The 23,791-nt window shown below is 24.3% G+C and overlaps 1 protein-coding gene across 1 annotated transcript in view; it reads left to right on the top strand.

Moving 5' to 3' along the window:
* Positions 1–17,726: 17,726 nt before the first annotated feature.
* The window catches only part of LOC126895498 (probable G-protein coupled receptor CG31760), a 66,532-nt gene continuing 60,467 nt past the window's right edge, over positions 17,727–23,791 (top strand). The window contains exon 1 of the mRNA XM_050667434.1: positions 17,727–18,276. Within this exon, the coding sequence (XP_050523391.1) occupies positions 17,950–18,276 (327 nt within the window). The 5' untranslated portion in view covers positions 17,727–17,949. The remainder of the gene's footprint in view (positions 18,277–23,791) is intronic.

Here is a 23,791-nt window from a genome sequence, read left to right on the forward strand (position 1 = left end):
ATGCACAAGCACATTATTGCAATGAAAATAAATTTTTAAATTATTTATTTCAACAATATTGATATAAGATATTGTTTTCCTACTTTAATTGTAAATCAAAAAATTCCTTTAACTTTTATTTTGTTACTAATGTTTATTGTCTATAAAACGTATATAAGTATCGTATAACAAAAAAAGTGAATAAATTATTTTTAATTATTTTTACAAACACGTATATAAGACGCGAAGAAGTTTTATTAGAACATATAATTATTTATGTTATTTTGTTATTTAATACCATCATTATTTGGTAAATTGAATAATAACAAAAAGTCTTTATTTTAATAGTTTTAATTAATTATATCAACAAAATTATTTTGTAGAGAAAAAATATGTTATATAACATTTTGCTTCTTTAATTGATTGCCTACAAGTTGTGGCTATACAGCAAAAGATAATATCTAATATTTTTTTGCTTTTGTAAAAATGTTCAGTCATTTATTAAATTATAAATAATTTATTAATTTAGAATTCTCTTTTTCAATTTTTTAATTTTTAAAATGTTGTATCATACTTTTAAATATAATATTTATAATATTAAATTCAATAAGTGGTAACATTTTTTTTTGTCTTCTTTTTATAAGTATTGACGATATTGATGATTAATTAAGCAACTATACATTTCTATTTATGATAAAAATCATTACTGTAATATAATAGTAATTATTAAGTCAAAATTTATGACAAATTACTAAATATTTATTATGTTTTTCTATTAATAATTATATTTCAAATTAATCACGTTTCAAAATTGTTGAAGAAAAAATTAATTTTTCAAGTTTTACTGTTTTCATACAGAAATAGAATAGTTATATGACACTTACCAGCTCACCGAAAGATGTTATAGACATGAGAAAATATTTTAAAAAACTCTTCGGGGTAATGCCATAATGTTAAAAACATTATTTGAAATAATAAAAATTTTGGCCTTTTTAAATTTAAGGGATGTACTCTATCAACAACGCTTGTTTCTTTTCACTTTTGGTTTTTCCGAGCTTAATGGTTTTTATATAAAGTGTACACCACACAAACCGCATCTATATCATACAAATTAAGTCATTTTTTGTTAAATTATACACTTAAAAAATAACAAATAGGATCACTAACGACAAGTCCAATGAAAAAGAAGTTGGAAACGTAGTTTGCAATATTTTACTATTTTTTTTGTTGCAAACACAGCGATTTAAACGTATAATGTGTAAGAAAAGCAGAGAAGAGTCTAAAACGCATAGTATAAAACCAGCTCTAAGGTTTGAAAGAACCCAATACTAAAATTACAATTAAATAATTGATCTAATCACACCCTTTTAAGATAATCATTCGACAGGTATGATACTATAATATAATATCATATGTAAAATGATATACATATGATAATATAGTATGTATTTGATAAAATTATTTTAATTGTGTCTTAAGATAATGAAATTATTGTAAAATACTTACAATTTTTAAACTTATTAAACACTCAATCGAATAATATGGTGTACATCTATCGTAAAATAATTTTTTTATCTTAAAAATATTTAGTTCAGCACCGAGAAAAATCGTATTTCATTTAACATTTATAAAGAAATAATGTCAGTCCCATAATTTTTTTTCTTGTTTGAGTGGTATTTTTTTGGCTGACGATGAGAAAAAAAATAATGCGAACACTTTATTGGCAACGTAAAACTATGAGGGTTGGAAAAATTATTTATTGGCTAATAAACTGTAAACAATTAAAAAACCATGAAGGAGAAATTAATAATATCCATTTTTTTTTATAAAATTAAAGAACTGATCTAGCTCTCCATTAGTTTATTTACATTTAATTAGAAGACAAAGTACAATAAATACATTTGTTGAGTTTAACAAAAATATACGATTGCTTTTTTTCTGAGAAAATAAAAGTCTAATAGAATTAAATTTATTTTATTTTACAACGTGGATTTGTTATTTATAATAATGAAATTATAACTTAGTTATGTTTAAATGTATACAAAATTATTTGGCCCATAAAAAAAGTAATAAATTAATTTTTAGGTAAAGTTTGTTCTAAAACCCTTTAATTGTTAATGGCCATATATTTTACAGGTCATTTAATTAATTAAAAAGAATCACTTAAAATAGGATTCGAAAAATGCCAAATTAAATTAGAAAAATACTCATTACCTATATTGTATAGGAACAAATAAAATATTTAATAAAATCAATTAAAATTAAAATGCTTTATTTTAGTATTTATTTTCTAAATTTCATGAGAGAAGTTGATTTTTAATTTGAATCCCAACATAAAACAGACGGAATAATACTATCGAAAATAGACAATTTTAATTTTACATTCCTATACATTCCTTAGTTAAAAAAAATCTTATAGAATTGATTTGTAATTAATTTGCGAAGTCAATGGAGGGTTAAATAAAAATTATCAAACTCAATATTTGTATTTTTACTTATTTCCTATACTTTATTGAAAATAAAAATGTTTTTATGGATACAATAAATTTTACAGTAAAAAGTTTTAATAAACTACTTAAGATATTATTATTACTTTTATTCTATAGCCTTGCAAAGTTAACAATACTCAAATATTTTATCAATAATATAACGGATACACTGTTATAATTTGTTTCACAATAAAATGGAAAAACATTTAAGTTTAATTTTAATAATGTAATAAACAAAATTCGATTTTTTTGTTTCATTTGTGATAAAGAAGTATGATAAAGTTGCCCTTAACTAATAATTTTTTCATGAATCACTTATTAAATCGAAAATGAAAATAATGTAGTTAATTTTTTTTGTTTTCTTTTAGTAACAATTAAAAGAAGAGTTGTTACGTTTTAAATACATAACGTATAAAACACCAAATATCTTAAATTTTATATTGGTCTTATAGAATATTGTAATGGTTTTTAACTGTTTATTTATGTTTTAAACCTTAATTTAAAATTATGACTGGCGGAGAGGTACGGGTACTACGTTTTTACCACTTGCAATTTCTTGGTCTTAATCCTCTTCCCACATAAGTGAAAAATGTTAATAACTTAGTACATATTAGTCCAAAAGTTGCTATTGACCATTAATTTTCTTATTATATAATCATTATCAGATAAGTATGTCAGTTAATTAGGTATGTTCCATAGGCGTAAATAAAGCAAAATTTTAAGTATAAAAATTTTAATAACTTCTGAAATACTATTTTAAAATTTTGTTGTTTCAACTTAAGTATGTGTCCTACATAACCACTCTTGTTATAAAGTGATAATGGGTGCTAGTGATGTTCGTATACTTCGCCTGCATTTTATTCCCATTCTATGTATTAAAAGGTAATTTAAGAATTTATAAATTATTTTTTGAAGAAATAGAAAAGTTTATTGTAAAAGTTATAAGAGTTGTCAAAACATGCTGGGCCACCCTTTTATATTTGAAAAAAAACTCTTTAAAGGTTAAATTCATAATAATCTACTTTATTTAATACCAAAAAAAAAAAGCTTTATTTTATATAACATGAAAGTTTTGACAGGAAAATAATAGCAAAGATGATTATCACTAAATGTTTTAATTGAAAACATTTTTTAATGAAATGATATCGAACAAAGCTGATTATATGGTAGATTATTTTCTTAATTAATATATTCTAGAAAAAAGTTAACTATTATTTTTTTACTCATTTAATTCTTGTAATTTATTATGAACTTATTATTTTATTATGATTTTCTAGCAGTAATAAAATTAAGACTTTAACTGTTGATAAATTACCATGAGAATATGAACACTGCAGTAAAATTATTATTCATACCTTTAAATTGTAAGATTCTCAATTCAGTCTCTATTTTTATGTGCAAAACGGTAATTTTACATAGTTAAAAATCTCAAGTGTGCTGTATGATAAAACGTAGAAGGTAAATTATAAAATATAAATTGTTAGTACTGTAATTTTTTCCTTAAAAATAGCTTAAACTTTATACTTTCCATATTATTATTTTGTCAATACAATGCAAAAATATAGAGATATTAAAATATATTTTTAGATTCTCGAAACGGTTATATTGTTTTAAGTTTAATTTTTACTGTTTAATAAATTAATAAATATTCGACTTATTTTAAAACAATATTATAATAATCATAATTTTATTTTAATAGATAAAGGAACGCTACTAGGAGGATAAAGTTTCATAAAATGGTAGTCAAATGATTTTGCCATAGTAAGGGATAAAAATCTTCATGTGAACTTTTACCCCAAAGCATCTTCATTTATATTACTCATAATTTATTTTAGAATAGTACTACGTTAAATTTACCTACATGTAAATAATAATGAAACTTATAATTTAATTTCTTTATTTTGTAGAATTAATCATTTTTATATATAAATTCTATTAAAAACTTTGAAATCTAATTACCATATACATAGGCAAAATTACGGACAGAGTCAATTAAACAATGGTCTAATCTAATATTTAGGACCCATTCCAGACAAAAACGTAGAAATTGACCAGATGGGGTTTCAGAAAAATAATGACACAAAATTGTTCAACTTAAACTGTTAAATGTAAGAATTTTATACGAGCAAAATTAATAATAAATATAAGGAAAAAAATCCTACACAATTATAGATGGCGTTAAAAATGTCTTGCCTAATTTAAATATAATAGATTAACTATTATATTATATATATGTATATATTAACATATTCTACATGTTAATAATAAAAGAACCCAACCGTTTTAAACTATCAAATTACAAGTACAATCTGGAATTGGTATTAACTTACTGTTAATTAATGATTCATGACAAGTAAATGCAATACTGCTTTTGTAATCAGTTATGGATAACAATGACTACCTACTAATTTTTCTAAGGATCTACAATAAATAAAGAATCTGATAATTGATTTATCCTTTTGACTATTTAAGTGTTTCAAGGAAATTTTTGTCTTGAATACAAAAGAATTGAATGCCCAATATTTTATAAACATCATATTAAAGTAATATTCTACTATGGATGACAATTGCATACAAAAAATCATTTTTAAATATAAAAATAATGTCGATATAAATGAAATATATTTTTTTATAATTAACCAATATAGATAAAATCATAGATGTAAATGTATGAAGACTTGGTGAAGCTAAATTAATTTTTTCCTGACCCTGATATTCTTTTTATAAAAATACATATAATTTTTTTAAGTTTAGGGATTTACAGTAATTTTTCGGGCTAAGCTTCTCTCAGCCCATTTCCTCGATTTACGCCTATGGATAAAATTTTAATTGCTCTTCTTGCAATAAACTTGTATAATGTTTATTACACTTATGTCTCGTTACTTTTTACAATAACTGTTATGATGTACAAAAATTAATATAAAACATTAGGTATAAAATGTGATGTAATCCTTAGCCAGCCGTTTATACAATATGATTTATTAAGTATACTATCAATTATTATTTTTACTTATTTTCTTAAGTATACCATTCTTCCGTTGAATGGTGATTTTTTTCATAAAAATGTTTTGATTAAAAGTTTTTTTTATTTATTTAAGCCATTGTAAGTATCAAGTATATTGTAAGGTAAAAAATATTTCTATTGGTAGATTTTACGGATTATTTTCAGGATCCTATAATTTTATGAAAAAATCATTATTTAACAAAAAAATTTGAGGGGCAGCACACTTAATAAATCACATTCTATATTAATGCAATAAAATTATTTATTCGTCGCTTAATTGTATTTTCAACAATTTTATAAGTCTCATCAATATTTAATTAGCCTAAGTTTATTTATAATTAGTAAATCGGTTAATGAATATGCTAATTTGATTAAATGAATGTTTTCTATATAATAAGTATACCAGCATTATTTTTTAAATGGTAACATACATATTTAATTAGTTCATATAAAATAAAAAATCCAATTAAGAAAATTAAATCTTTGAAACAACTTTAGAATCAAAATTATATTTCATAAATAATAAATATTTTTAAACCCTGGTGGGAGGAGAAGCGCAATAGAGTAATACGTCATTATAAAAATAACATACACTACACCTCACCTCTAGTCTACATTTAAAAATATTAATAACTTCCATAAAGAGAATATCATATTTTAATACATGAATTATTAAAATATGTATGTTGAAATTTAAAAAAATTAAGTTGGCATCTTTTAAAGAGACAAGGGATAAACCTAAAAAATATTTAACTACTTAAAAACCAAAAATAAATACTAACAAACAAATATAACAATATGAATTTTAGGATATATTCAATTTGGAAATATCATAAATAAACTAAGATGAATTTATTAAATCATTTAATTTTTTTATTATTAAACTTAAAATTATTTTAAATATATTTTTTTATTTGATGTTTTATCTGCTATAATTAATAAAAAAATAGCTTTTTAATTTAACTTTTTAGTATCATTCTTAATAATTTATAGTGGTTTCAAATTTTTTTTTTAATGGCAACATACATATTTAACTAGTTTATAGAATAGGAAATAATCTAATTAAATAAATGACAGCTCAAAAACAACTTTTGCACCAGTGTTTCGAAAATTATTAACATTCATGTACATAGTTGGTAGAAATGCGACCAAGAAACGTCTAATGATATAAACAGTCATACTCGCGCCTCTATTCTAATCTATATTTTACGTTTGTCATAACTTCTGAAATATTGTTCCTAAAGTTGATATCGACTTGTCATGACAGGTCTCATTGTTTGTAACAATTGAGCTGTTTCCTTAGTGAATACCTGTATGACTGTTGTCATTAAAAAAAAAAAAATTGATACTCCTATAAGTTAAAAGGAATGATGATAAAAAGTAAATAATAGCTTATAAATTATGAATTACGTACATTTATAAATTTTGTTTGAATCACTTTTAAAAGTCCCAAGTTTATGTAACTTTGAATAGGTGTATATAGTAACGCAAAAATATTTTTTGTTTTAGAGGGTATTATCCCCAAACCCTCTCAAAAACCATAACATCGAAAAAGACATATTATTAAGTTTTAAGTCAATTGATAACAATTTTTATTGACTGATAGTGAGTTTGAATTAACTTAACAAAATTTATAAATGCATATAATTCTCAGCTCTGATTAAGTGTAACTAAAAATTATTTTTCAGTATTCCATTTATCTGTAAGAAATGGAGTGGTTTGTGATAAATGGATCATTCTTTATTGTTATTTATTCATTTTAAGTAAATGATCATCAATAGAAAATGAATAATCTATTGTTATTGAATTCTGCAACTTCAGTCAATGTATCAAAGATTTTTAATGCAGATTATAAAAAAAAAATCACTTCAAACAAAAAAGACGTTCTCCTGAAAAATGTAAAAATTTTCGTTTGAGTATTTTCATTCGAGAGCGTCGAAATATTAGCAAGCAAATACTTTCCTAAACTTATAAACTATTACATTTTTTAGATCAAAGTAAATAAAGTTTGCTTCCCAAATAAAATTGAACAATTGGTAGTTTAATGTTGTTTATCGATCTTTTGTATTGAGAGTTAGTAAAAAATATATTTTTTGTACTAATGTTTGTTTTACAGCAGTCAATCAAAAGTTTTGAAAAAGTTCTATGCTGAAGATTTACATTACAGCTGCAACCCATTTCTTAGAGTCTTAACACGTACAAGAACAAAATGTTCTTCAACAAATTATCATTTGAACGTGTTTGTTTTACTATGTCAGTTTCGTCTAGTACGTGCATCTAGTTAGTCAACTAAAATTATTTATACCAAAGCATTTACTCTTGTTTATGAAACTTGATTTTATAGTCCCAGTAAATAACTTTGTATAGTAGAATTAGTCGAGATCCGGGTATCAAGTATTTTAGTAACTTCGTGAATGCTTTATGACGAATATACTTTAAAAGGTTTATTTTCTAACGTAATTAGGGTTGTAACCACTGTAGTGTAAGCAACAATTAGTGACTCGTATTATAACATACTGCGAAGTATGATTTTTTTAATATTTACAAATAATGGTATCATTTTATTAAAAAGTAAAGTTTAGTCGTGATCATAATAAATATTTTTGAGATTAATTGTAAGAACACTTTGTCTACTGATTATTGTCTAATAATTTCGTATCTAATGATTTTTGTTAGTATTATTTTATTAAGTGACTTTTATTTTATCTCTAAACATAACATTTCTCAGTACATTTAATATAATGCTCTAGGTAGAATTAAGATTTCATTATGTTACTAATCATATCAATGCATTTTTTAAATAGTTTTTGACATTTAAACTCGTTTAAATAAATAATGTATATAAAATTATCAAAACTACTTTCGTTAGTCCACTTATTACTTCACATATATAGGTTTGCTTTTAAGTACGGATCACTAGGTTTATAAGTCATGAAAAAGTTAATAAAGAGTTCGCTTTGACTCAATTTCAGGATATTGTTATTATTATAGTTATTGAACCGCTGCAAATGAAATCTGGAAACGCCCGGATATAATATTTTCCAGCATTTGTCCACCTTATATAATTAACTTAAATCACTCTATACATTGAATCTATGTAAAGTTATTTCTATTTTTTATAAATACTTTCGTAAAACTAAATTTGTTTACACTTGTTTACAAATATAATGTTAATATTTTTTAATATATATTTTAAAATGAAGGATTTTAATTGCATGTTACATTTTTTAATTGAAAATTTAAGTAAGGAGATAAAATATCGACTGTTATTTAAGAATAAAAGTTCTTTGCTATTTCATTATTCTCAAGTAATAAAGTTGCTAAATAAAAGACACGGACGTTGGCGTCAATAATAGGTAAGTAGTTCTCACTTCCTGTGATTACAACTGAAAAAAAGGTCACAGGAGAAATTGGTTAATAATCCCAACGAAAATTTAAACTGCGAATTGAAGTACAAACAGTTTAATTATCAACGTAACTACCTTGTTTAAAGTGAATGTAGAGAATAGTGATAAAAAAAGATAACGTGAAAATGTTAGTAATCTTCTAATGTTTATAAATTACTTGAATTAAACTACTTTTCTATCTTCTTATCTTATTTTTTTCTATCGATAAATTTAAGTATAATTTTTCATTTATTATTACAAGCCTTTATTTATGTAATTATAGATAATTTGTCGATAACTAGTAAATTTAAAACGTGTAAAGATTTCTACTTGTTTTACTATAAAATAACTATGTATATGGGTTTAATTAATAACAAACATTTTTAGAAAAACGAAAGAATACTATAAATAAGTATCTGTAAATAAATGAATTTTATTTATCAATAAGAAACCAAATAGTAATAAAATTGTTTGTTGAAACAAGTGTAACTTTGTCTAATTAAATACTAACAAGTTACAATTACAAGATTGTAGTATAAGAAGCTTATTATTATACCAAATAACAAAAACATCTCTCAATCACTAATCACATTACCCTTAAAGCAATAGAATTGTCAACATAAAGAATGATGAAAAATACAGAATACATAGAAATATTTAGGCACGTTGTTTTTTTTATAAATGAACGAAACATTATGCTATTAATCAAAGAAATTATATTATAATTTTTTTTGTATAAAAGTGTGTTTGACTGGTTGGAGTGGAACAGTATGCGACTGTATGATTTGTATCGCCACTAAATTACATCTCTTAGACTGTATTTTTTTTAACCCGGGGAATATTAATTATTTTAATATACATTTAATTAACTAGGTCATATGTATATATATTTTTTCTATTGCAAATATTTTAACCATCTAAAAAATTAAAATATTTAATTAAATTTTTTTCTTCTAAAAATATTTGATTAAAAAATTTAAAAGACCATTGGTGAATTATATCACATTTTCAATTGTATGATACAAATTATACAGTAAGAAGTTAGATAAAATGTAACCTCTAAAAATACATCAGATTTTATTTTTAATAATAGAGAATTTAATATTGTATTTAGTAACTACTCAAAAAGGTGGTCCTTAATTTTTTATTTCAAAAGTTCATAGTTAAACTCCTTTGTAAGATTTGAATGATGCAGAGAAGTATGAAGTGATGACAAAATGTAATGAATTATTATTGAAGAACATATTATTTACTAAAAAAAAAGTATTTACAAATATTTCTGTAATGGTAGCGTTTCAAGTATAATTAAGAAAAAATGTGTAATTAGCAAAATATACGTTTTTACAAAAAATTATTTTGTTTTCTGTATATAATTAAATAAATTTGATATTAACAAAAAATGTTGTAGAAACAATTATAAATTCTCATTTAAATTTAAATTACCCAGTGGTATAGTCATACTTGTTACATAAAAACGTATTTTTCTAAATCCAAATCTATTTGAAACCAAAATAATACTACCATTAATTGAGAAAAGGATTTATTGTTATTCGTATTGATGTCTGGAACACAACTTTGAAACTTGTAAATCACATGGTAAATTAACCTATAGTTTGTAATGGTTTATCGACGAGGATATACTTAAGTTAGTATATTGATGGGTTCTACACTACTTGTATAATTCTATAGTTTGATAAATACATTACGTCCGGAAGAGTAACAAGATTAATGTAAGTTCTGTTGACAGCGGTCTATCTGTCAAGTACAAAGGTAGTAAGGCTCGGAGAAAACAGAAAGCTTAGAATATACTAAACTAATCATATACTGCATGTGTCTACAAATAGATATCATATCTACATCTTCATCATTTTTCAAGGGAATAGTGTTGGTTAAAGTTTTATCTAGATAATTATTTGAATTTTCTTCTAAAATAATTATTTAAATAAATATGTATTCGAATAGTTGTAAAACAATTATTCCATTAAAAATAATAAATATCACTACTACTTATAATAATATTTAAATCATGTTTACTTTAATAAAATTATATTTTTATTTAAATAAATATGTTTCAACATTAGTCGTATACAATTTCCCTTAAATAATGATAATTTTTAAAAATTATTTTAATGATAATATATTAAAATAATTACAAAAAAATTATCCCAATGATTTTTTATTTAGAAAATTATTTAAGTATAATTTCATTCAAATAATAAAAATAGTAACTTAACTCTGCAGGAGAGCCAAAAAACTGTCTAAATTGAATGAATATAAATGATATTTTTTCAATTTAATCACATTAATATAGAACAATTTATTATAATTTTTTGATTTTTGTTATTTTTTCAATTAATAATGCAAATACGTCATGCTCACAAAATTTTTCAGTAGTTACGGTTCATTTAGTGATGAAAACTTATAATACAATATCACTTATTTCAGAATTGAAGAGAAAATAATGATTTTGCAGTTCTGCGTTTATTAGCAAAAAGAAACCCAAATATATTTTACATAATCTCAATGTAAAACCTCATTTTGATCAAAAGTGTTTATACAGTTTATTGAGGTTTACTAAAAGAAATATAAAATTTTAATTTATTAAAAAGCGGTGTTCTAATTTGAAAAAGTTATTTTTTTAATTCATCTATTAAAGTTAAAATAAAATTGTTCACAGCTGAATTGAAATCAAAAAAATGAACAAGTATACTAAGTATATTTAATATTATTAAATATATAAATATCATGTATTAATGATGTTTTATAAAAAATGATAACTTTGTACTCAAAAGTGTCAAAGAAGTTTTAGTTGTACTTACTACTAAAACAGGAAACTACTTTTGCTCATTTTACGAAAATGAATTTTTTCAATACTTACTAATTATTGAACATTATTAATAGTATTCCGTATTAGTAATTTACTTATACGATATTATTACATTATAATTATAATATTTATTTCATTACTATTTAAGTTTAAAAATAGTTATTAAATATTTTAAAACGTCGATTTAATAAATCATTTTTGTAGCTTAAATATTAAAATAACGTGTTTAATTTTTATAAGAGCATATTTTTGTTTTGGATACACTTAACTGAATGGAAATTTTTGATACTAGCTTTTTAAACTTCAATTGAACCGTGAATATTTCATGTGTTCATTGAATAGAATGTAAGATTATGTTAAAATTGTGCTTAAAGTTTTAACTAGGTTCGGTATTACCTAAGTTATTAAAGTTTAAAATAAAAATAGGGTATTATGTATGGTAAAGTAATTTGAGTTGACAAAAATAGGACAAGGCTTTGCAGCATTATATATAAACTTTAAACCTCGATAACTTAGCTAATATTTTACTCGATACTACATTCTCGAATATTTTACATTGATAATGTATTTAAATTTTACTTGAGAAACTTTTTGCCTAAGTATTTCTAATTCAAAGTAAAATAAAATGTTTAGTAAATATTTAATTGATATACATTAGCTCTTCCAAAGTATTTGTTTTTTTTACTGTATAGGACAGTTAATTGATTAATTTTGAAAATACAAAAACTATTATAATAACTAAAATTAGTATTGATAATACAAAATACAATACAATATTTGCATTCATAATGCTTATAATGAAATATATTAGTAGAAAAATGGTAATCATAATTTTCCGTTGATAAGTATGTTGCAAAAACAGAATTTTAACCAGTATGATAATAATAACGTTTAACGTACCACCAATAGCCGACACATGCCTCACGACTAAAAAGTATCACTGCAGGGCGATTTCAACCCTTCTAATGACCATACAATTTTCCCTTGAGTCTAGTTCACACACGCATTAATATTCCTAATACTATCGCAATGCTTTATGATTATTTATTTTTTTTAAACATGGCTGAAAACCATATGGCGATTTTTATTTTTGCTTTTATGATTTTGTACATTGTAAAACATTTTAAAAAATTTACATGCCAAACCTGTTAAAAAAAACTGTAACAACAAAATAATTTCTGTCATATACCACACGTTATAGAAAAGGGTCTGGCATTCCATTCCATAGAATTAGCATTTGGCTCTTTTAAAATAATATTATACACATTTATACTATAGAACATACTTTTATAAAAATTGGTATATTATAATATAAAGAGATTTTGGCAAACCCACGCACATCTTTAGCCAAAAATATACAGTTCTTAATTTTATCAACGTCTTTTTTTTCTCTATTATATATATATATATAATTCTTATTGACTTCTGACCAATAAACATATTTTTGTACTTTAACAGTATAAGTTTACCTTTTTATTGGATTGATTGGTATAATGATGATTCATAAAAATATAAAAAAACTATAAAGACCTTAACGAAGACATCCATAACATAAACATTTTTATGGACGAAAAAATCAATATTAAATTGAAGGTTACAAAAGAATAACTGAACGTTTTTATATTAATTTAAATAAAAATAACTATCTTATGCGCTTCATAATATCGTGAGGATAATATCATTTTTCAGTCTGAAATTTATATTATAACTAGATGCATTTTCATGGAAAACGTACAAAATATAAAACCGGCAGATACAACAAACTTCGGTAATCCTGGGATAATTTCTGTCTTTATCATGACATGATCTTACTGTAAAAGAGGCAAAACTAAAATTTTAATAGGCACTGTTTCTGATTCCATCAAAAACCTCATTTATGTATTTGACTACTTTATGCTTTTATCATAAGTCATTGTTTAGTAAATAAAAATGCAATATTTATATATTTTTTTTTAAGATTTCAAAATATACAACTTAAAGAGTTTTCTCGTATTTTATAATTTTATAACTGACCATCACACATATAAAGTAAGTTCACTCTTGGCGTTGTAAAACGTTAAGTAGAAACTAAAACTATTTTCTTCCCACATAAAGCTTGTATGGTTTGTTTTGGTATTGCAAAGTTCTAATTCTACGAAATTTACTTTCTATAAAACTATCCTTTTCAAAAATAGATTACTACATTTTTATTAATACAATAACGTACATACAAGTTTTGCCGCTAGGAATATTAAATATTTTTCATTTTAAGGAAATTAAATACTAGAAATGAAAAAATATATTATGCCCTCGCAGTGCCAACGCAGGTTGTACGAAATCCTAAGCAAATCATATTTGTGTGACCCATGTGCTATGAATGAGAGGAGATATATCCTCCCAATAAATGTCGTATATGAAATTAAAATCTTTGATACAAATCTATTATCCATAAACTAAATCGTATTTTTAATAATAACACTTTATATTAAAAAAGACACTGCATTTATAAAAGTTTACCCTCTATACAATTATATGTAAAAATAAATGAATAAGATATAATACAACTATAAATAATTGCAACATTTTTATGAATAAAGCATTCATAAAAATTATGAATGCAATTACAAGCCTTTATTATAGAAACTTAAAATTGTATAACTATACTAATTTTTTTTATTTTATACGGCTGTATTGATTTAAGTCTTTTAAATTATTTATATAACTAAAAACTTGTATGAATTTTTTTTTACTGGTATTTCACTTGCTATGTATGTACTCTTGTCACTAAGTATTACTCGTATTTTTAATTATCGCACTTTTTTAAAAATACTATACTAGAAAGGAAAAAAAACTGTAAATAACAATTTTTATAAGAGTCAAAAATATACTTTTCTAAGTCCATTTTTGCAATGATTTCAAATCTGAAATCAGATTTTTCCCATCACCACAAATTTTTTGTATTATTAATAATTAGATAATAACGAGAATTCAAATATAAAAATAGTTAAAATTTATTACAATGACTTTTAGTTCAACTTCCAAGTTTGAAATTGGTATCATTAAATAGAAAATGTTATGAAAATTAAAAAATGGTATTGTAAAGATTAATATACAGTAAAGAAGTTTTATAATTACTATTTATAGTAAATCTATCAGTAAAGTGATATAGTGGCTATCTGGGAGGCCACTTCGTGTTGTGAGTTTTAATGCGACGTTGGTCACCCTAAAGCAATAACCTCACGATAGTTCCAGGGCGGCCCACATTATGTCAACCGTAGAAAAAAAAAGGGGTGGCACTACAATGATGGGGTTCTTGATATTCATTGAAGTTATTGAATCTAAATGAGATAAAAATAGAATGAGTAACATAATATAAAAAATAAATAATTGACATAAAATACAAAACCGAGAATTATAACACAAAAGTAGCATATTTTTGAATACGATAGCCATTTTTACCATAAAGATAAAATAAAGTTCGAAATTTTTTTTGCTCATATTAAAGTATATTTTATAAGATTTAATTCAATATATATATAAAAGTGTCAGTAATTCCGGAACACTTTCAAAAGTTAAGTTGAAAAAGTTAATTTTTGGTGAAAAAGTGCTTGTGGACAGGTGAAATTAAAAAAATATATATACTCAATTATAAATAACTACCTAATATATCTATTAAAAGAAAAATTGTATTTTTTAAAGTGTTATAGCAATTTTAAGTAAAAAAATAAAATAAAAAATTGTCGAAAATTAGCGATTTTTAAATTTTTTTTGAAATTTCCCCCATTTACGGGGAATGAGAGAATTCTTTTCAATTTTTGAGGGTAATGTCTTTTATTAGATACGATTTATGATGATTTGACGTATCATTGAAAGAAATCGGTTTGGTGAGAGCTGAGAAAAAGTGATAACAGACAATCACAAAAAAAAAACACATCGTATTAAAATTAATACCTTCTCAGCTTTGCATCAAAGCTAAAATTCAATGACTTAAAGTAAAGCACATCATCAGTTATTTCATAAACAGACGTATCAAATTAAAAAATTATAATTATAACGGGGAGACAACTAAAGACTGCATAAATTGAAACTCTAGGGTAAGATATTGAATATTTAGAACAAATCTTATTAAAACTTCAGAAATTTTAAAAGACAACTTAAATATTATACAAATGTATTTGAAGTTATTAAAAAAAAATTTTCTCAAAAATAGATAAAAAATTAATTTAACTGTTAAAAATATTAACGAATCCTAACTAATTTATCATAACTGTTTAGAATATATGTATTTTTTAATAGCCTAGTAGAAGTTTACGGTTATGAAAATTTTAGGAGTTTCTATTGTGATAGATTTATGATTAAACCACATGACATTGAAAAAAAAATTATGGTACAATTTAATTATAATTTTCATAGTCGAACTAACGTCGACCATGAACAAGTAATTACTATGTGAAAGTTCTAGATAAATTGTTATGACACAAAAGACGAAAGTTCATTAATGAATAATTTAATAGGCTGTTAAGAAACTAAGGCAAACATTCTTCAGTAAATTAGAATAATAATTGCTGACTATTCCCATACATCATTTACATTTGAATTTATCACATTTATTTTTGTTTTCAGTACAAATATCACCAATTTCTTCTTCTTCTGCAGTATTCAATCTAATGATTGATTTGAAGCAATTTCCATGTTACTCTATCACTAGCCTTCCTCTTCAACTCTTCTATTATCTATTAACTATTTATTTATATTTCACTAATTTTTCCATCAAAATAAGTATTATTTTATTATTAACCCTGCAAATTTTTGTTATAAGAGGTCCCGCGATTTTTTAGCATCACGTATTTTTGTTCATCTTTAGTAAGGTTTGGGAAATAAAACGTTCGGATTTGTCTTTGTTTTCGGATAACGTAGCGTTTAAATGACTGAGGTTATACTGTAATTTTTTCATGAGAGAGACTACGAGAAAAAATGTTTAGGTTTACGAAAGGATTACTTCTTATGAAATGATATATATCTTGGAAAATGTTAGACCTGAGGTTATCTCATATATTTTTTGAAAATGACAGTGTTTTAAAGTTACAAAAATATTTTATAGAAAAATTAATTTACTAATGACACGTGACAAAATGTACGTTTTCATGATGAAAAGATTCAAACTTGCTACAAAATAAACTATAACATTTTTAAAATAACTATATTTGTACAGTTCTTTCAAAGATGCCGATACTTAACTATTATGAAAAATGTGTTAAAAATAATAGTCTTCATCAATATAATACATCAACAATTTAATTAAAATAATTTTTAAATTTAATGAAACACGTTATTATTAAAAAATCACATGCACTGATTTGTTAGGTAATTTCGAGACTATGGTTTAGTCATAAATATTATTGTACTTAATTTTAGTTTTGTAAGTCGTATACAACATGAAAATAATAGAATTTTATTTGCGTTTAAGTTTTATTAAACATTACGTCTATTTTTACTAGATAGTTGGAAAAATTGTTTTATTCTTAAATTTCTAATTATTTTGAAAATTTCATGGAAATTTGAATTTTCTTCGAAATTCATAAGTTATCAGCTATAATATATTCATGAAATCGAACCTTATAGTTCTGANCTAGTTGGAAAAATTGTTTTATTCTTAAATTTCTAATTATTTTGAATATTTCATGGAAATTTGAATTTTCTTCGAAATTCATAAGTTATCAGCTATAATATATTCATGAAATCGAACCTTATAGTTCTGAACAATTTTATAACTAACTAATTTATTGCATCGAAAATAGACTCTGTTCACGTATTTTCTTAACCGAACTGGTATTACTCATGGCTGACAACTCACGTACAAAAAAGTTGTACTCTTCTTTACACGAGGAACTACGAAATTCGGACCGTCTGATGGGCAAGACGTGACAACTCGGTGGAGTTTTCACACGTGTACTATGCATCTTCAACTGCGTGAAATGGTTAAAACGACCACCCTTTGTGTATGCGCGCTGTTGCCGCTGCTAGTTTGCGAATGACCATTGTAAAGTTAGTTGCTTGACGGAATCATCCCGGAACTAACGTCAGCGTTATCCGTAATTTCGATCTACGAAAATGTGCGTAAACCGTCGACAATTCGGAGTTATCACTTGATTGTTAAAATTAATATTTTTTAAGATTGAAAATTGTCCTTTTTTTTCCTTTAAAATTTTCAATAAGAGGATTGTGATTATCGTCATGTTCGACGACCAAATCATATCGGAACCCATGGTGAAAATGCCATAAACTATGTTAGCGGCTACCATTGTGTCTATGTGGGTGTTTAGCGCCCTGGCCGTAACTGTGCGACATGGTCGTTCAAGAATGGCTAGATGGGCGCAACAACACAATGACTTTTCATTGAAAACACAGACTAGTACTCAGTTAATATCTGAGATACTCGATGAATCCGGTCCATCGTCAATGATATCCACCACAGTCGTTGGTAGCCAACACCTTCTGGATAAAGCTAATGCTTTACTGCGTGTTGTCGAGTCACAACAACATCTAGGCGGCAATTGTACCGCCGGCACTGACTTAAACATGGGAGAAGGTGTAGTTGATAGATATGCTCAGGTACGTGTAAAAATATGCAATTGTCAAAAAAATCCCTTAGAGGCTATTGTTAATTTATCTACACTCGCAACTTTTTAACAAACTTTTTTTAAAATTATATTAATAAATTAAGTATATTTATTCATCATTTGAAATAACAGTTTTTATGAGTTGGCATTACAATTACATTCAAAATCCGTTAAATATTAAAGATATTTATGTTTCAACTTTAAGTAATTTCATGTCAATAATTTTGCCCCGAAATATAAAAATTACATAATTTTTCATTAAACTCTTAAATTTAAACACTAAATTACTTAAAAATTTCATTTTAGTTATTAATTTAATGATAAACTGACATTATCATGACATCAAAAATTGTAAAAATCTGCATAAAATTAACAATATAATACTTTTTCAGTTCTGGAGACTTTTTTAAATGATAAATCTGTAAAACTGTATTGTTTTGATGTGAAACTAAGAGGTTATCGATTTTGCTACGATGTGTTTTTATATTTTTGTGTCTGTCGCTTTGCTTGCTCAAATTCTACTTTATCAATTTTGTTATTCTATATATTTGAAGAACTATATCTAGTCGAGGACAATACCCTCAAAAATTGATGAAACTCTCAAAATTTATAATTATTTACCAAACTATCTTAAAAATTGTTGAAAATGGTAAATTTTGATTATTTTTGCAATTTTTAACTTTTATAACTTCTTACAAAAAATTTAGAACAAATGAAAATTTTGGTAACTTAAATAATGTTCTTTCAATTTACATGCTTTTTTTAATGTGACGAAAAATCTAAGTACAATGAGAGTTAATAATAAAAAAAACACAGCAAAGTGGGAGTGTGCTATAGTTGAGACTTGCATAGATGATATCTGACTATGATTAAAATCACTATCTTACAAAACATTTCGATGTGAATCTGTTAAATTTCNTTACATGCTTTTTTTAATGTGACGAAAAATCTAAGTACAATGAGAGTTAATAATAAAAAAAACACAGCAAAGTGGGAGTGTGTTGAGTTAGACTTGTTGAGACTTGCATAGATGATATCTGACTATGATTAAAATCACTATCTTACAAAACATTTCGATGTGAATCTGTTAAATTTCACAATAGTTCATATGTTTGTAATTTTAAAATTTTAGAACAATTGTGAAATGGTTTTTTTTTTTAATTTTGTTCACTTCATGTTCCTTAACATACTACAGGTTTAAAACTGTGAGAAGTTCTGTAACATTTTCAACAATTGAGTTAAACATTTTTTTTTTTCATGTGTAAGTGGTTTTTTTTAACCCACCCCGTACTTGGGTTATACATTGGATTTTCATAAAAAGCATAAAAAAAAAATATTATTGTCTCTAATATATTCTACTTAAATTACAATTGAACCAGTATTTTTAAAAAAGTTATAGCAGTTTCAAAATGCAGAAATTTGTTTTTGGAAATGTCATTTTTTACGGTAGCGTAGTTTTGAGATTTTGTTGACACATAGATCAACAAAATTGGTACAGTGCGAACTGATAATTTTCATGGACATACATAAAAAAAATACATCTTGGTAAACTAATACCTTTTCAGCTTCGCTACGAGATTAAAATGTGTTAAAAATGTTTTTCTTTTCAATTTTTGAAAAAGTTTCGAAAAAACTACATCCATTCAACCATATTAAATGAAGTTTTAAAATAAACTTCCCGATAAAAAAATCGTTCCGACGACTACTCTCAATAAAAAATTTACCGTCTAAGTAGAAATACGTCAAAATTTTATAAAAGAGACAGCTTTTAAATTTTTTTACAATGTTCTGAAAAAATCTGCATCCTTTAAAGCAACATAAAACAAAAACTATTTAACAGTCTTTAAGTTAACTAAAATAAATACGTTCAAGAGACTTTTTATGTATGTAATAATCTTTCAAAGTTATAAATCACAATTTTTTTTCTAATAAATGCTAATTTTTTCTTTTATATTTCACTATACTTTCATCTGATACAGTTACATCGAAGTTTTAAATGATCATAAAACATGGATTAACATCACACTGTACCTAATTTATTGTATATTAAGTTTTAATATATTTATTTTATAGAGTATAAATAACAACTTTTAATGAATATTTTTGCATATTTTATCAATTAATGCATCATATTCGGTAGTTTTTCATATCGTACAGATACGCATATTTCGTTGCTATAAATACTTAAAAATTTGAACTTTAATGATAAAATATAATAAAATATCATCTCATAACTCAAAAAGACCACAATTTAAAACTTTTCGCACAAATTAAATACTATTTAAGAAATTATTATGTTTTTGTAATTTGATCTTCTGATAATTCGAAAAGTGATTTCAAGTTACTAAGAGCGAGTTTCTATAAAACATTTTTGGTTATTTCAAAATATCTTTTTTGTGATAACTGTATCAACTGAATAGACGTCAGTAAAGAAATTTAGTTATTACAACATAAAATATCTTAGGTAAATTTATTATATTAAAGTGGTGTAGTACATAAAACATTTTCAATTATGAGAATTTTTAATTACAACATTTGTAACTAATAGTATAATTTAGCAAGATAAATGGTTATTATAAATTAAAGTCACATAAGTATTTAGTTACTATTCGAGTACATAAATGAAAACTTCTTAATCTTTTCAATCATCATTTTTTAATATATTTTTGGTTTATATATTATCCAATTGAGATTTACTTAAAGTAATATATATTTATATTTCATTTCTTTTATATTATTCTATCTGGTAATTCCGGTACTTCTAAAATATAATTTGAATTTAAGATACGCTAACCTTTTCTAAAATTTAATAATAACTAAAAAACGTTTTTTTCACTATTAAAAAACTTATTTAATATTTAATAGAAATATTGAAGTACTAAGTATGTTTAAATATATTTTTAGGACAACTCCACATTTTTATAAAACAAATATTTATTTGTCATCACTATAGTAAAAATGATAACACTACTTACAGTGAGTACTGTTTATGTTAAGCAGCGTTCAAGGACGGTAATTTAATGGTCAACGATAAATCAATCGCCTTGTATAAAATATCAATTATACATATAGAAAAAAAAGTCAAACAGTTTGTTCAAGTTGAAAAAGGTTGTTAATAAAAATACTAACAAAAAGGCAGTATCAAGAACTTAATAGAAATCAGACGATTGTCAATGCGCCAACGTTTTTCTCCAATAACTGAATCTAAGTTTTTAATTTAGAAGAAAATGGGGAGTTTTCCAAAAGATATTTTGAGTTCACATTGAATTCGATTAAAAGTGTCGTAATACTATAAACTGTTTTCAGTTTTCATATTTTAGTTCATATTATTTACAAAGAAAATTAATCGGTTACATTGTATAATCAATGTTTGTCCACAAAAATAGGAAAACTTTTAATACTCAATAACTTTTAATTCTATTTCATAAAATGTAGTTAAAATAAAAACTGAATTGTTTTAAAATTTTAAGTGTGCCATTAAAGGCATATAAAGAAAAAAGGAAAAGTAAATTAATAAAAAAAAATATTATTAGTTAGCTTTTTAGTGAAATATCACTTTAAGTTAGACAGACAAATATTTTAAATTATAATTACTAGGGCTTAAAATTATATGCACTTATAAACTTTGTTAAGTTATTCTGAACATACCATCAGTTAGTACACATTTTTATTTATTAACTTGAAAACTTATGTAAGTGTGTAAGTAATGTGTCGTTACCGAGGTTATAGTTTTGGGAGGATTAAGGGAGTCTACCCAATACTGCTAAACTAAAACGAAAAATATTTCTACGATATTATATAATCCTATGACAAAACTGCAAAAACATAGGATCTTTTAAAGTGACTCAAACATAATTTATAAATGTATACAATTTCTAGCTCTAATAATTACCATAAAAAGATATAGTATACACCAAGTTAATTGTTTAATCATTTGATTATTGTATTTAATATGACGCTGAAAAAGTGTTTATTTTATTATTATTAGTTTTTTTCTGTGTGTATATGTTTTTTTTTGAAATAAGTTCTCCGCTCCTAATGGAGCTTTCTCAATAATAAATCATAATATAACAAATCACATGTAATCAAGGTTATTAACCTCAAAAATTCAAAAAAATATCTTTATGGAAAATAACAAAGTATGTCATATTTTTCACACATCATTTTTAGATGATTTTTCTCATGTATAGGAAATATATAAGATAAGTCGTCTAACAAATTACGATATTTTGATATTTTTTTAAAAATCTTATGATAAAATACTGGTTAAAACTTTTTGTTGAAAACGTATGAATCAAAATAACTTTTTTTTTACTTAGGTATGCGTAGAATGCTTAGTTGAATGAGGGGAGTGACTAGAAAAGATAGAATTAGTAGCGAACATATAAAAGGAAGTATAGTTGTAGCTTCAATCATAGAAAATATGAGAGAAAATAGACTTAGATCGCTTAGTCATGTAATTAGAAGAGGAATCGGAAGCTGCAAAAACAGTTATAGAAATGAATGTTGAAGAAAGAAGTGGTAGAGGTAAGGAATATTATTGAATGCGATATGAAGACGGCTGATGTGAGCGTAGATTAAGTGGAAGATCTTATCACTTGGAAGTTTAGATTAAGGGTGACCGACCTCAAGTAGTTGGGATTAAGGCGAGGAAAAAGAAGAAGAACTTAGGTATGTTTCTCAAGGCAGGACAAGTTAATATTTTTTTTAAATATTTAACTCAAATACTACAAAAATTATTTAAAAATCGCGTGCACTAAACACATATAGTATGTATTCTAGATTTTTTAGTAATTTTTGTGACATTCGAGTTAAATATTATTTAGTTTTAAATAAATTTTTAAATATATCTTTAGTTTTAAATTTATATATATTAATCAAAATTATGTAATTTTGTCAAACTTACAAAGTATATACTTCATGTGAGACATTTAATAAATACAAATAGAAAAACCCAGCACAGTGGGGTGGTGGCACAGTGGGTTCGTGGCATAGTTGGGTCCAGTATAGATGATATCTGACAATGATTAAAATCTCTATCATAAAAAACGTTTCGATGCAAATCTGTAGATAGTGTTTCATTTCGAGAAATTGATGGATTATTCTAAAAGCATCATCAACTCTTATTTCTTTAATTATATCCTCATTAGTAGTTCAAAAAAATGTGCCAAAAAAGTAGGTCAAATGAGAGCTGAGAAAATAAATGATAGTTACAAAAAAAAAACCACATAGTAAAATAATATTAATATGAATTTCTTCTCACGAGAGGAGACTATAGTAATGGAATCCTTGATATTTATTGAAGTTATTGAATCTAAATGAAATAAAAATCAAATGAGTTAAAAATTTTTTTTTAACTCAAAAAGAATTAAAAAAAAATTCAGTGACACAGTCGTGAAAGACTCAAGTGTTACCGTCTCAAAAACCGTACGTCTCATTCGTCACTTAAAAAATGGAAATTTAGCTAGTTCAATTTTTAAAGTTATTTTTCTCGACTTCAAAAAAAC

The sequence above is a fragment of the Daktulosphaira vitifoliae genome, unplaced genomic scaffold (genome assembly GCF_025091365.1).
Source record: "Daktulosphaira vitifoliae isolate Bord-2020 unplaced genomic scaffold, ASM2509136v1 Scaffold_1, whole genome shotgun sequence".
In the NCBI taxonomy this organism is placed as follows: domain Eukaryota; kingdom Metazoa; phylum Arthropoda; class Insecta; order Hemiptera; family Phylloxeridae; genus Daktulosphaira; species Daktulosphaira vitifoliae.